At 36.9% G+C, this 12,144-nt stretch overlaps 1 protein-coding gene across 1 annotated transcript; it reads left to right on the top strand.

Moving 5' to 3' along the window:
- The first annotated feature begins 3,760 nt into the window (after positions 1–3,760).
- LOC103264238 (dol-P-Glc:Glc(2)Man(9)GlcNAc(2)-PP-Dol alpha-1,2-glucosyltransferase) lies at positions 3,761–9,104 on the top strand. The gene is made up of 3 exons (XM_008061879.2): positions 3,761–4,244; positions 5,425–5,622; positions 7,796–9,104. The coding sequence occupies exons 1-3, from the start codon at positions 3,843–3,845 to the stop codon at positions 8,849–8,851; spliced, it is 1,656 nt and encodes a 551-aa protein (XP_008060070.2). The 5' UTR covers positions 3,761–3,842; the 3' UTR covers positions 8,852–9,104.
- Positions 9,105–12,144: the final 3,040 nt, after the last annotated feature.

Raw genomic sequence — 12,144 nt, forward strand, 5'->3', positions numbered from 1 at the left:
GGACTCTCCCCTGCTAACACCAGACCTCTGCTTTGAGTTAGTTCAGGATCCGGGGCCTAAAGACCTTCGCACCACTCCATCAAAGACAGAAGTTGTGTTTTTTGGGGGTTTTTTTGTTTTGTTTTTTTTAATGAGAAAGCAGGATTTATTGAGAGAACAGAAAAACTCCCACAGTGGGAGGGGGAGAAAGAAAATTTTTCTCTCCTTCCCCAGGATCATTGCCTGCATCCTGGTATGAAAAGATCTCACCTTCCTCAAAGAATTAAGGCATATGCTTCACATAATTGAAGGACCCAGAAAAATGTTTTTGCTTATATGCTTATACCAAAGTGGCAGCTAATCACCCGCCACATGTCTGCATTTCCATCAGACTCTGTTTTCTCATCTGCCTCCCAATATTTCTTGCTTGATAATATGACTGTTGTAAGAGATTTTTAATACAAAAAAAGTAACACATTATTAGTATAAAAAATAATGAACTTTAAAAACTTACAAACACAGCCATCCAGGGTGACAGTCTTATTTGGCAGGTATCTGAATGCTGATCAATAAACAGCTGGAATCAGTAAACATAAACTAAAACATACCTGGAATCAGTAGAGTAAAGGTAACAAATTGGTCTGATTCTGCCAAAGTTGTCAGCACCCTCTAGTGGAAATAAACTTGACAAAACACTTTTAAAAATGCACAGACCTTTCTCAAATATTTTTGCGTGAAAACAGTTACAGAAAATAACATTTTTAAGACTAATAAAAATGTAGTAATTCATTTTTATATTAAATAAACGTAAATCATTTCATATAATTTGCTGTCTCATTCAGAAAGGCCATCCAAAACAAAACCAGAACAAAAGGAAACCTGAAGAGAGAACAAGGAACACAGAAGATCAGAAACTACTCATACGATGTTTCTGTTTTGCCTGGTAAAAATAAAACATGCGTGAGGGTTTCTGTATCTAAATTTTATTAATAAAAACTCTGGTTACCTCTGCTGTCACTAAATTAATATTATAAAAATATTTAAAGAATAAAATTTTGGATGTATGCCAAACTTTTAGCCAGCACAAGGCATCAAATGATCAACCTAAGGCTGTCCATGTGTTATATTCTGCCTTTAAAACAGAAAGGAAAAAAAAACACCAGAAATCCTCTTCAATATTTCACATTCACTTGGACAAGCACCGATTTTTAGTAGTAACAATCAAATTATAGATCTAAATCAAAACTCTGAAATGTTTAAATTAGCAAGATTATATTGTCTATCGAAATGTGAAATTATTTAGAATTAAAATTAAGTCAATATCTTCCCTTCTAACATTTTACTTTGGTTGATTTAATAGTACTGCAATTTCATCAGTATAACACCCATTTCATTTAATAAACAATTTATGATTTTCTTAAATTTTTATGGAGTTTAAGAACAAAGGACTACATGAAGTTGCAATGTTTCTCAGTGAACTGGCAGCAATAACTGTATTATTACTATGTTTTAGCTATTCATTTGGGCAAAAAGTGCAGTTCTTCTCACAAAGAGATTTTTGTGGAGGAAAAAATAGATATATCTGAATATGAACATATATAATTTAAAAATCATTAAACTGTACATATTTAAATTCCTCCTTTTCACTTGCTGAAGAGGAACATTGCCAAAGCTACTTGGCAATGAACTTTATGTTTCTTTGTACAGTAAAACCTAAGAAGTCAAATGTGGGGAAGTCAACTTCCTGTACATGAGGGAAAAAAAATATTAAAAATACAAAGAAAAGATCCCCGGGGGAGGGGAGGGCAAAGCAGCACGAGCGATCAGAAAAGTAAGGGCAATGTAGAAGACTGCAGTGTTCTCAAGCTTCAGCATGCATAGCTTCACCTAGGAATCTAAGGGCATTGTAATTGATTATTAAATGTGTATTAAAACACATAACTTGACACTACACCCCAGTTTCTGTTTCAGAAGGTCTAAGGCACGGCTTAATAATGTGCATTTCTAGCAGTTTCCCAGTTGATGCTGATGATGCTGGTCCAGAGACCACACTTTAAGGACTGCTGCTATAAAGGGTATTTAGGAAGTTTTGCTTTGGGTTGTATGGTCTCTTTTTCTACAGAACCAACTATCCCTGTCTGTCTGAGACTAAGGAATTTCCCTGGCCTGAGACCTTCAGGGCTAAAACTGGAAAGTTATCACAAACCAGTAAAGTTTGTCCTATGAAAGTTATCAGACTCAAAATAGAGTCACTTGTGCCAAACCCCAACAAATGGAGAAGAGAAGTCCACTTGCTCACACACATATGCCTGATATCACAGAAGACTCTGCAAAAACCAAAACTTTGCACAAAGACTACCACAATCTTACAAAAAATACTTCTGTGAGGACGTCTGCCCAGCAACTTTCTGTCTGACCTTGGATTGATGCCATTCTTGTTACTCATCCCTGTAGTCAAGAAAATTGCCTCAAAAACAACTTCTGTAACCCTCCTAATTTTTCTTTTAAAAATCTTTGTCTCCCTTTATCTTCCTGAATACTCCATAAAAATTGGGGAAACTAATTATTCTAGAATTTGGAGTTTCAAGTAAGGAAGGATTCTCTGTGTCTGTACATTGGGTTATTCTTAATAATATCTCTAGGGCAGTGTTCTGTTTTTCCTACTAAATCATAAGCATGAAAATCTTAATGGATGACACTATGCATCACTTATGTTTGTAGTCTCAAATGGCTTTCATATAGTAGGCACTTAAATTTGTAGATCTTTATAAGCTTTGTAGACATCACACAATTTCTTTATTCTGGGATTGGGGTTTTGAGGCAGGAGGTGAGAGAAGTTGTTTGAAGAATGCTGAAGATAACATGCGTCTTGTAATTTTGCTTTGAGCATGATCGGTCATGTTTTGTACAAAAATGATCTCTCAGGTAACCTCAGCCAGGTTGTAAGGATTTGTTTAGGATTGCAAACTTCAGAGTTCTCAGTTCAGCTCTTTCTCTGGGTCAAAGACATTTCAGTTTCTCCCAATTTAAGGAAGTTCTTAAATTAAGAAAGGCTTAAATAAGGAGGTTGACTGCCTCCCTATTCAGTTTCTGCTATTTCTTCAAGATAAGAGTAGGAGGTTAATGATGGCTAGTATGGGAACATTTAAACCTCTGGCATAAAATCATGTCAGGATCCTATTCCGATGTGAAGCTCTGCTTTGTTTTCAGCACCACCTCCCACTTTATTACTGAGTCCATGCTGTGCTTATCCATTTAATTTACTTGTAACTCATCTCCAAATGATTCAGACTTGAAGAGGTTGATATGACCTACAATTAATAGGCTACACACGTGTTGACCTGCTAAATTGCGTTATATACACCCTGCAGCTTATCAAAGTGCACTAGGAATGTCAATTTAACTAAATCCTCTTTGAGAGTATCCACATCTGGAAGAGTTCTAATTTAACCTAAACATCCCCTAACTGGTGAAGTTCATTAATCTGTGAAGGGTGTCTGGTCCTTCAAGTTCTAATCGGAACGTCTTAATCTTTGTTCCTACAACCAAAGCTTCCTCCCCACCCTCCCCTCCAAAGTTGACGGAATAAAATGCTTGGAAAGGAAAGTTTTATTAATTCGGATCACTGGAGAGAAAGAACAAAAATAACGGGGGAAATGTACACAGTTTTAGACCTTGAGGATTCAAAACGTGATGTAATGGCGCCATCTTCTGGTACGGAATAAAAAGATCCCGGAAAAAGGGAACTGCAGGCTAAGAAGCGGCTTCCTTTTCAAAGCCTCCAGCCGCGCATCTCCAGCGCAGACGGATCCCGAGACCCGCCCCTCCCGGAGGCTCTGACCATTCTGTGCGCCCCGGGCAATATGATTGACAAGGCAATCGTCCGGTGCGTTACCGAAACCGATCTCTCCGGAAACAGCGTCCCGATCCTTCCGGGTCCGCGCTCTCCCAGCATCCTTTGCTTTCCGGCCGTCGCGGTCCCGACCGGCCAGTCCCGCCCTGCGCGCCCATTTCGATCCGGAGTATCGGGCTCCAGTTTCCAGGCTCGGAATTTTCTAGGGCCGGGTGCTTGGGCGGTGGCTATGGGGGCAGGAATGGCGCAGCTGGAGGGTTACTATTTCTCGGCTGCTCTGAGCTGCACCTTTCTCGTGTCTTGCCTCCTCTTCTCCGCCTTCAGCCGGGCACTGCGGGAGCCCTACATGGACGAGATCTTCCACCTGCCGCAGGCGCAGCGCTACTGCGAGGGCCATTTCTCCCTTTCGCAGGTGGGGTCCCCAACCTGTCCCCACCCCAGGACAGACCGGAGAGGGCTCAGCGTCCCCCAGCGCCGACTTCTCCCATCCTTATGCTTGACTTTCCCGGTTCCACCTTCCCAGTCTCAAAACATGAAAGAAAACTGGGCGATCTTTTGTTCCTGTCTCTGGGATCTGTGAAAGATTTGTTGAATGAATGAGCTGCAGCTGTCTCCTAGGAAGGAATGATCTGGGAGAATACTAATGGGGAGTTGTCACTGTTCCTCTAGGCAGCTGATGGTTACCGTCCCCACTTAGTTTCTCCCAGTCTGGGCATGAGGGGCGTTGGGTGCTTCTCGGAAATGTCAGAAAGCTTCACTGTATCTCACCTGTCAGGCACCTCACTGTGTATTTGGGGGATAGGGCGGAGCAGAGGGATCTTCGGCCACCCAAAAGTGACAATTTACACTAATTCCTCCTCTGGGTATTTTTAGGGAAACTTCTAAGTGGATAAACTGGCGGCCAGCCATGTCACATGATTTTTGAATATATATTTGACTGCACAAGCATATAGATATGAATATAGACATGTTATCCCTCCTCTTCTGGCGAGACTCTATGGGATATTGGTTAGAGTTATAGTCCATTTTAAAGAAAGGCCTGATCTTAAATCATGGTGCTGTGATTTACTAGTTTTGCCGCTTTAAGAATTGTTTGAGTGTCAGATCACTCATCTGCAAAATGACAGTAATAATATTATCTACTGTAGGGTATGTTGCAAGATTAAGTACAAAGAGTTTAGAACCATCCCTGGCTAGGTTATGGAGCCTGTGGTCTGACCTCTCAACACTTTTTTTCTTTCTAAACTTACCAGAGTTCCAAAGATATATGCATGCTTTTTTTTAGAACTGTAGCATTTGCAGTTTAGTCACCAGAATACAGGCTTTCTAAAGAGCAGTCACTGGAAAACAAATGCATTTTAAGTTGTTGTCTACTAACCAGTAGACAAGCAGGTGCAGGGGCAAAAAAATTAGCAAAACTTTTCCTTAGAAGGGACACCTGATCTGCCGACCACTTATTTAACCTTGTCATAGAGTCGTTTCTCAAAATTCCTGATTGTTGGTAAAGATGAAACTTGAGATGGACATTTTTGTGCTTGTTCTGTTCGTATTATCTCTTGTTTTTGCTTCATTGTTTCCCTTTCATTTTTAAGTGGGATCCCATGATTACTACGCTACCTGGCTTATACCTGGTTTCAGTTGGAGTGGTCAAACCTGCCAGCTGGATCTTTGGATGGTCTGAACATGTTGTCTGCTCCATTGGGATGCTCAGATTTGTAAATCTTCTCTTCAGTGTTGGCAACTTCTATTTATTATATTTACTTTTCCGCAAGGTACAACCCAGAAACAAGGTATGTTTCAAAATAATTTGTTACAGGTTTGTTTGCAGTTGGGTCCACAATTATGATGAATTGATTTTGTCAGAGTTGGTGGAAAATATTTTCAGCACTTAGTATTTATGTATATTTTACAGAGGTAAGTACAAGTTTTCCATCCCCTTTTTTAGAAGAAATTTGTATTTAAGTACTTGAATAACTTTTATTATTTATAGTAAAATAAAATATTTTGCAGTAAATCAAACAAGGTCTATAAATATTTACTTGAGTTTATTCCATGTGCTAGGCACTGGACTACAGAGATACATGAGACAGTCTTTGTGTGTGTGTGTGTGTGTGTGGAACTTACATCTTTGTTGTGGAAAACAGACTTTATCTGAGAAGTTTTGATGTGATGTAAGAATTCAGGCCCCGGAGGTGGATTGCCTGGTTTGAATTCTGTCCATGCCACTTACTAGTTTTGTTGCCTCAGTGGCTCCAGGTCTGCATCTAGTAAGATACTGATGTATCTCATACACCTGTTATGAAAGAATAGAGTCACTAAATAGAAGATGCTTAGAATAGTGCCCGATATATAGTAATGCCTCAGTAAATATTAACTGTAATAGTTATTTTTAACTTTGAGAGATGATTTTGAGCGTGTCAGTTATGAGAGGGAGGTAGACATGATGCTATGAAGATACAGGGAAGGAGTAGAGGAGCACTCATTTCAGCCTGTCTGGGAGGGAGGAGAGTGAGCAGCATTGGTTAGAGCTTCACAGAGAAGATGGTACCAAGGTAAGTCTTGATAAATGAATAGGGCTGTAGGGGTTGGGAATTAATCCTGGCAGGAGGAACAGCATAAGAAAGGTAGAAAGGCATTGAGCAACAAGGTGTAGGAAATGCTGTTTGAAATTATGAGATTAGAGTACAGGGATGTGAGGCTAGACAAGTAGGTCATGAATGTCTTTATAAATCTTAGAGAGGACTTTGAACTTTAATATGTAATAGAGAGTTCTTAATTTTAATTAACGTAATGTCATGGTCTGATTTGCTGATTTATTTTAAGTGGAGCATACAATTCAAGAAGGTAAGAACACTTTCAAATTCTGAAATAGTTTGTCAAAAAGGTCAAAAGAAGATATTTAAAATTAGACTGGGCTCACTATTTTCAGGAAAGTTCCTATAATTTCATTATAAGAAAGTAAGATCATTGGGTTTGTAGCATAAATGCTATATGCACGTTTATGTTCTCTGAAGTGTAGAATTTTGAAGGATAAATGGAGTTACTGCCCTAGGTCCTGTTCATCTTCAGATTCCCTATAGAATTTAGTTCAGTTTCTTGCACTCAGTAACTCCTTAAATAATCACTGAATGATACAAATGGAAGTTTTGACATACGTATGTATTATTTTAGTGGCTCCAAACTCATAGGTATGACTAAAAAGATCCAGGAAATGTTCTTATATGAGAGAGACCGCCAAAAAACTGAAATTTATTTTTAAATTGTTTATTTATTCTTACCTGTTTAAATTTCAGTCACCTTCAAAATACTCTGTTTGATGCTATACACCTATTGAGATGTTTTTTCCACTGCTGAAAATAGTTTCTGAACTCATCAATGTTGATGTCTTTTAGTGCTTCTGCTGTTTTTTGTTTGTTTGTTTGTTTCACCTCTTCCACATCAACAAAACGTCTTCCTTTGAGAACTTTTTTCATCTGGGGAAACAAAAAAAAAATCAGTTGGGATGAAATTGGGTGAATACAAAGGGGAGTGCATGGGAGTCATGCCATTTAGGCCAAAAACTGCTGAACACTCAGTTCATGCAGTGTGCGGCGGCGTGCTTGTAAATCACCCATCATGAAATGGGCAAATGTCTTGAAAGACTCTCTGGAAATAAAATCCACTGAAGCTGAATGCATTCTCTCACAACAGTGCTAGCTGGAGCTCTGATGCCAATGGATTCCTTGGCAGGCAAAGTCTGGACTACAAGAGGCCTGCTCTCCAAAAAAAATTACATATTTTCTGGGTTCCCCCCTAATAAATGTATGTGGTATTTTTTGCAAAGCCAGAAGTAAGATTAATATTGAATAATTTTATTTAAATTAGGTTTAAGTAGTTTTTAAATGAATCTCTTCATTAGGTCAGCAGAAACAGCATATTTGTTTAATCATGAAAATAATTTTAACTGTTTTTTCTTCCTCCAAGGCTGCCTCAAGTATCCAGAGAATCTTGTCAACATTAACACTAGCAGTATTTCCCACGCTTTATTTTTTTAATTTCCTTTATTATACAGAAGCAGGATCCATGTTTTTTACACTTTTTGCATATTTGATGTGTCTTTATGGAAATCATAAAACTTCGGCCTTGTTTGGATTTTGTGGCTTCATGTTTCGTCAGACAAACATCATCTGGGCTGTCTTCTGCGCAGGAAATGTCATTGCACACAAGTTAACTGAAGCTTGGAAAACGGAGCTACAAAAGAAGAAAGAAGAACGACTTCCCCCTATTAAAGGACCATTTTCAGAATTTAGAAGAATTTTTCAGTTTCTTTTGGCTTATTCCATGTCTTTTAAGAACTTGAGTATGCTTTTCCTTTTGACTTGGCCCTATGTCCTTTTGGTGTTTCTCTTTTGTGCTTTTGTAGTAGTTAATGGTGGAATTGTTATTGGTGATCGCAGTAGTCATGAAGCCTGTCTTCATTTTCCTCAGCTGTTCTACTTTTTTTCGTTTACTCTCTTTTTTTCCTTTCCTCACTTACTGTCTCCTAGCAAAATTAAGACTTTTCTTTGTTTAGTTTGGAAACGTCGAATTCATTTTTTTGTGATTACCTTAGTCTCTGTATTTTTAGTTTGGAAATTCACTTATGCTCATAAATACTTGCTAGCAGACAATAGACATTATACATTCTATGTGTGGAAAAGAGTCTTTCAAAGATATGAAACTGTGAAATATTTGTTAGTTCCGGTCTATATATTTGCTGGTTGGAGTATGGCTGACTCATTGAAATCGAAATCGATTTTTTGGAATTTAATGTTTTTCCTATGCTTACTCACTGTTATAGTTCCTCAGAAACTGCTAGAATTCCGTTACTTCATCTTACCTTATGTTCTTTATAGGCTTAACATACCTCTGCCACCCATATCCAGACTTGTTTGCGAATTGGGTTGCTATGCAGTTGTTAATTTTCTGACTTTTTATATCTTTCTGAACAAGACTTTTCAGTGGCCAAATAGTCAGGACATTCAAAGGTTTATGTGGTAATGTCAGGAATATTTTGAACTCTAAAAGTAGACTTAATGGTTATACCGTTTCCACAATAAACAACTGAACAGGCAGAAATTATGGAGTTTATTTAGGTACAGTAGTGATCCTCAGATCACATTAAGTTTTATATGTATATTTTAACCATAGAAAATAAATCCAAGAATAACTTTGGAAAGTGGTAAAGAACTGAGAAAATTTAGGACTTTCTTCAAAAGCCTGAATAACAGAAACATAAAATTGTTTATAAATACAAATAGCAAAATATTGGAAAAATATTTACAATCAGGTAATATTCTTGATTGAAAATTTGCTTAACATTTCAGTAAATAAAATTTTTAATCATAAGTCAAAATAGACTCACATAGATAATAGATTGTGATTAGAGGCTCATATATATTTATCTAGGAATTGTTGGTTTTTGTTTAAAATCTAAAAATGATGAAGCTCTTTCACTAATTCCTAATATGAAATATATGATGGCCAAAGGTAAATTGTGTTGATTACAATATCTTTTAGAAGGAGTTTTCTTTCTGAGATACATAATTATATTAGTTTCCTAGGACTACCGTAACAATTCATCACAAACTTGTCTTCTTAAAAAATTCTTTCTCACAGTTCTGGAAGTGTCAGTAGGGTTGGTTCTTTCTGGAGGCTCTGTGGGAGAATCCATCCTGTGCCTCTTTCTGGCTTCTGGTGGCTGTCTACAGTCCTTGCAGCTCTTTGGCTATGGACTCATCACTCCAATCTCTGCCTCTGTCTTCACATAGCCTTCCCCTCTGTCTTTTCTTCTTTATCTTATAAGGACAATGTCATTGGACTTGGGGCCCACCCTAATCCAGGATGATCTCATCTGGAGATCCTTAAGTTATTAATTATATCTACAAAGACATCTTTTTCAAGTAAGTTCACATTCATGGATTCTGAGTAGGCATATTATTAGGAGACAATATATTTTTAATTTATTTTTTATATGTTATTTTTGGACACATAGTTGTATATATGGGATACAAAGTGATATGATTTTTTAATACAATATGGAATGATTAAATCAAACTGATTAACTTAACTATCACCTTAAGTAATTGACTTGTAATGAGAAAATTTGAGATTTACTCTGTGATACTGAAGTGTGAAGTACTCAATTATTAGCTATATTCACCATGTTGTGTGATAGATCTCAAAAAAAATCAAATGTATTTCTCATATCTGAGACTATGTTCCCTTTGATTATCATCTCCCCCATGGGCATGAGGCCTCTCTTTGACAAACATTTTAAATCTTTGGGTAAATGCCCAGAAGTGGGATTGTTAGATGAGGAGATAGTATCTCTGCTGAGGTATTTTAAACAAAAATTTAGCTTTACTGAAAGGCTTAAAAAAAAAACGTGGCTTCTGGGGTAACATTGTGTGTGTGTGTGTTGGAGTCTCACTCTGTCGTCTAGACTGGAGTGCAGTGGCCGCTTCCAGCCACCGCAGCCTCGACCTGCTGGGCTCTGGTGATCCTTCTGCCTCAGCCTTCCAAGTAGCTGGAATTACAGGCATGCGCTACCACGCCCGGCTAATTTTTTTGATTTATTGTGGAGATGAGGTCTTGCTACCCAGGCAGGTCTCGAACTCGCGGGCTCAGGCAATCCACTCACTTCAGCCTCCCAAAGGCGCGGGATTATAGGCTGAGCCACCGAGCCCGGTGGGGTAACATATTTTTAAAGCTAAATGTAGTTGGTATTTGATTCCATTGCCCATAAAGAAGTTAGAATTGAAAGGAGTTTGAGAAATTATTTGGCCTAACCCTATCTTGTAGATGAGGGAACTGCTGGGGTGAGATTTTTCATGTTAGTTTTTGAATTCTTTGTGTATTTTGAGTGTATTCACTGGGCATGTTAATTTTGACATGTAAACATAACTGTGAATAGAACTCATTTAGCCTAATTTTATGTTTCTAAACTTTTTAAAAATAGCTAAAAGTGGGAACAAATTACTTTTCCCTGATGTTGAATGCTCTTTTCTCTGAGATTAAGTAATGACTAGATGTGTAAATTCTGCATTTACAAATCTAAAATCACATTCAAATGAAAAATACAAGCATAGTTTGAGTAAAAAATAGAGCATTCTTTTGTTGTACACTGTTGATTGCTTAGAAAGTAGATTGTAGTTGTAACAGTGATTGTAGGACAAATATGTTTTACCTAGGAATTTTTTTTGTTAATTAAATGAGAAAGCACTTTCAAAGATATTTTCGCCATGAATTTATTATAAAGGAGAACTAAGTCCAGGAAGTCAAAGTTAAAAAAAAAGTATAATTTGGGAAAAATAACTTTTTTATGTGATATTATTAATGTGTATTTTTGTGTTTAAAAATATTTCTGAGAAGAAAAAGCTTTCCACTCTGAAGCAGTCTGACAAAAAAGAAAAATATTCTACCCCATAATTGAAGTTTGCTTTTTGGGGGGATTACTGTTCTAGTACATATAATACAGTACTTGTTATTTTATGAAAAGAATGTCATGAATTAAAAGGTGCTATTTTTCACTATTTATTATTTTTAAGCAGGAATGTTTATCAGCACTTTTGAGTTTAAGATGAATGTCTTAATTCAATTTTATAAGACAGAAGATGGCCATTTGCTGTTATATTCTCCAAGATATGTTACTAATGAAATAATTATGTAAGAACTTACAAATTCAGCACAACAGCTCATTTTCCCTGTAGTTGTTCAAGATACAATATCAAACTCATTCTTGTAAAATCATTCACTTGAAACACCTGAGAAGGCCAATCTTCCCTAGGTCTTTAGAGCCTGGCTTTTAGACACATTTTAAATTATAGTTGTGTTTTGAACTTTTTACAAAAGTTACCAAGTAGAAGTTTTTGTCATGAATTATAAAAAGTTATTCTTAACTGAAAGTCTTTATTAGAAGGTGATTATGAAAAAAAATGTATTGCCCTGTTAGAGAGCTTGTGGAGCCTTGTAATTTTGTTACTAAAGTCTGTGAGTAGGATTATTTCAAGAATATCATAAAAAGATCTGATCTAGTTCATAAATTGTTTAGGATTCAGTAATAAATTATTTTGAGTTGAAGGTAGAATATATTATTTTGAGCTGAAGATAGGAAGATATTCTATCTTCTGTGAAATTCTGTAATATAAGGTATGATCTTTAAGTAGCATTAGTAAGAATCCACTGTACTGTGTTTTCTCACATTTATATTTTGTCTTAGTGAATGCCCAGAAATCTTTTGAACTGCATCTATGTATTTAAATGGTTTGGAAATACAGTGTTCCTGAGTTTAA

The sequence above is a fragment of the Carlito syrichta genome, unplaced genomic scaffold, assembly GCF_000164805.1.
Source record: "Carlito syrichta isolate Samal-C Ts95f unplaced genomic scaffold, Tarsius_syrichta-2.0.1 Scaffold305634, whole genome shotgun sequence".
Taxonomy (NCBI): Eukaryota; Metazoa; Chordata; class Mammalia; order Primates; family Tarsiidae; genus Carlito; species Carlito syrichta.

Coding starts and splice junctions, on each gene's coding strand:
- LOC103264238 (XM_008061879.2), top strand. CDS start 3,843: ATGATTGACAAGGCAATCGTCCGGTGCGTTACCGAAACCGATCTCTCC. Junction 4,245..5,424: donor GCCATTTCTCCCTTTCGCAG/GTGGGGTCCCCA, acceptor TTCATTTTTAAG/TGGGATCCCATGATTACTAC. Junction 5,623..7,795: donor AGGTACAACCCAGAAACAAG/GTATGTTTCAAA, acceptor TCTTCCTCCAAG/GCTGCCTCAAGTATCCAGAG.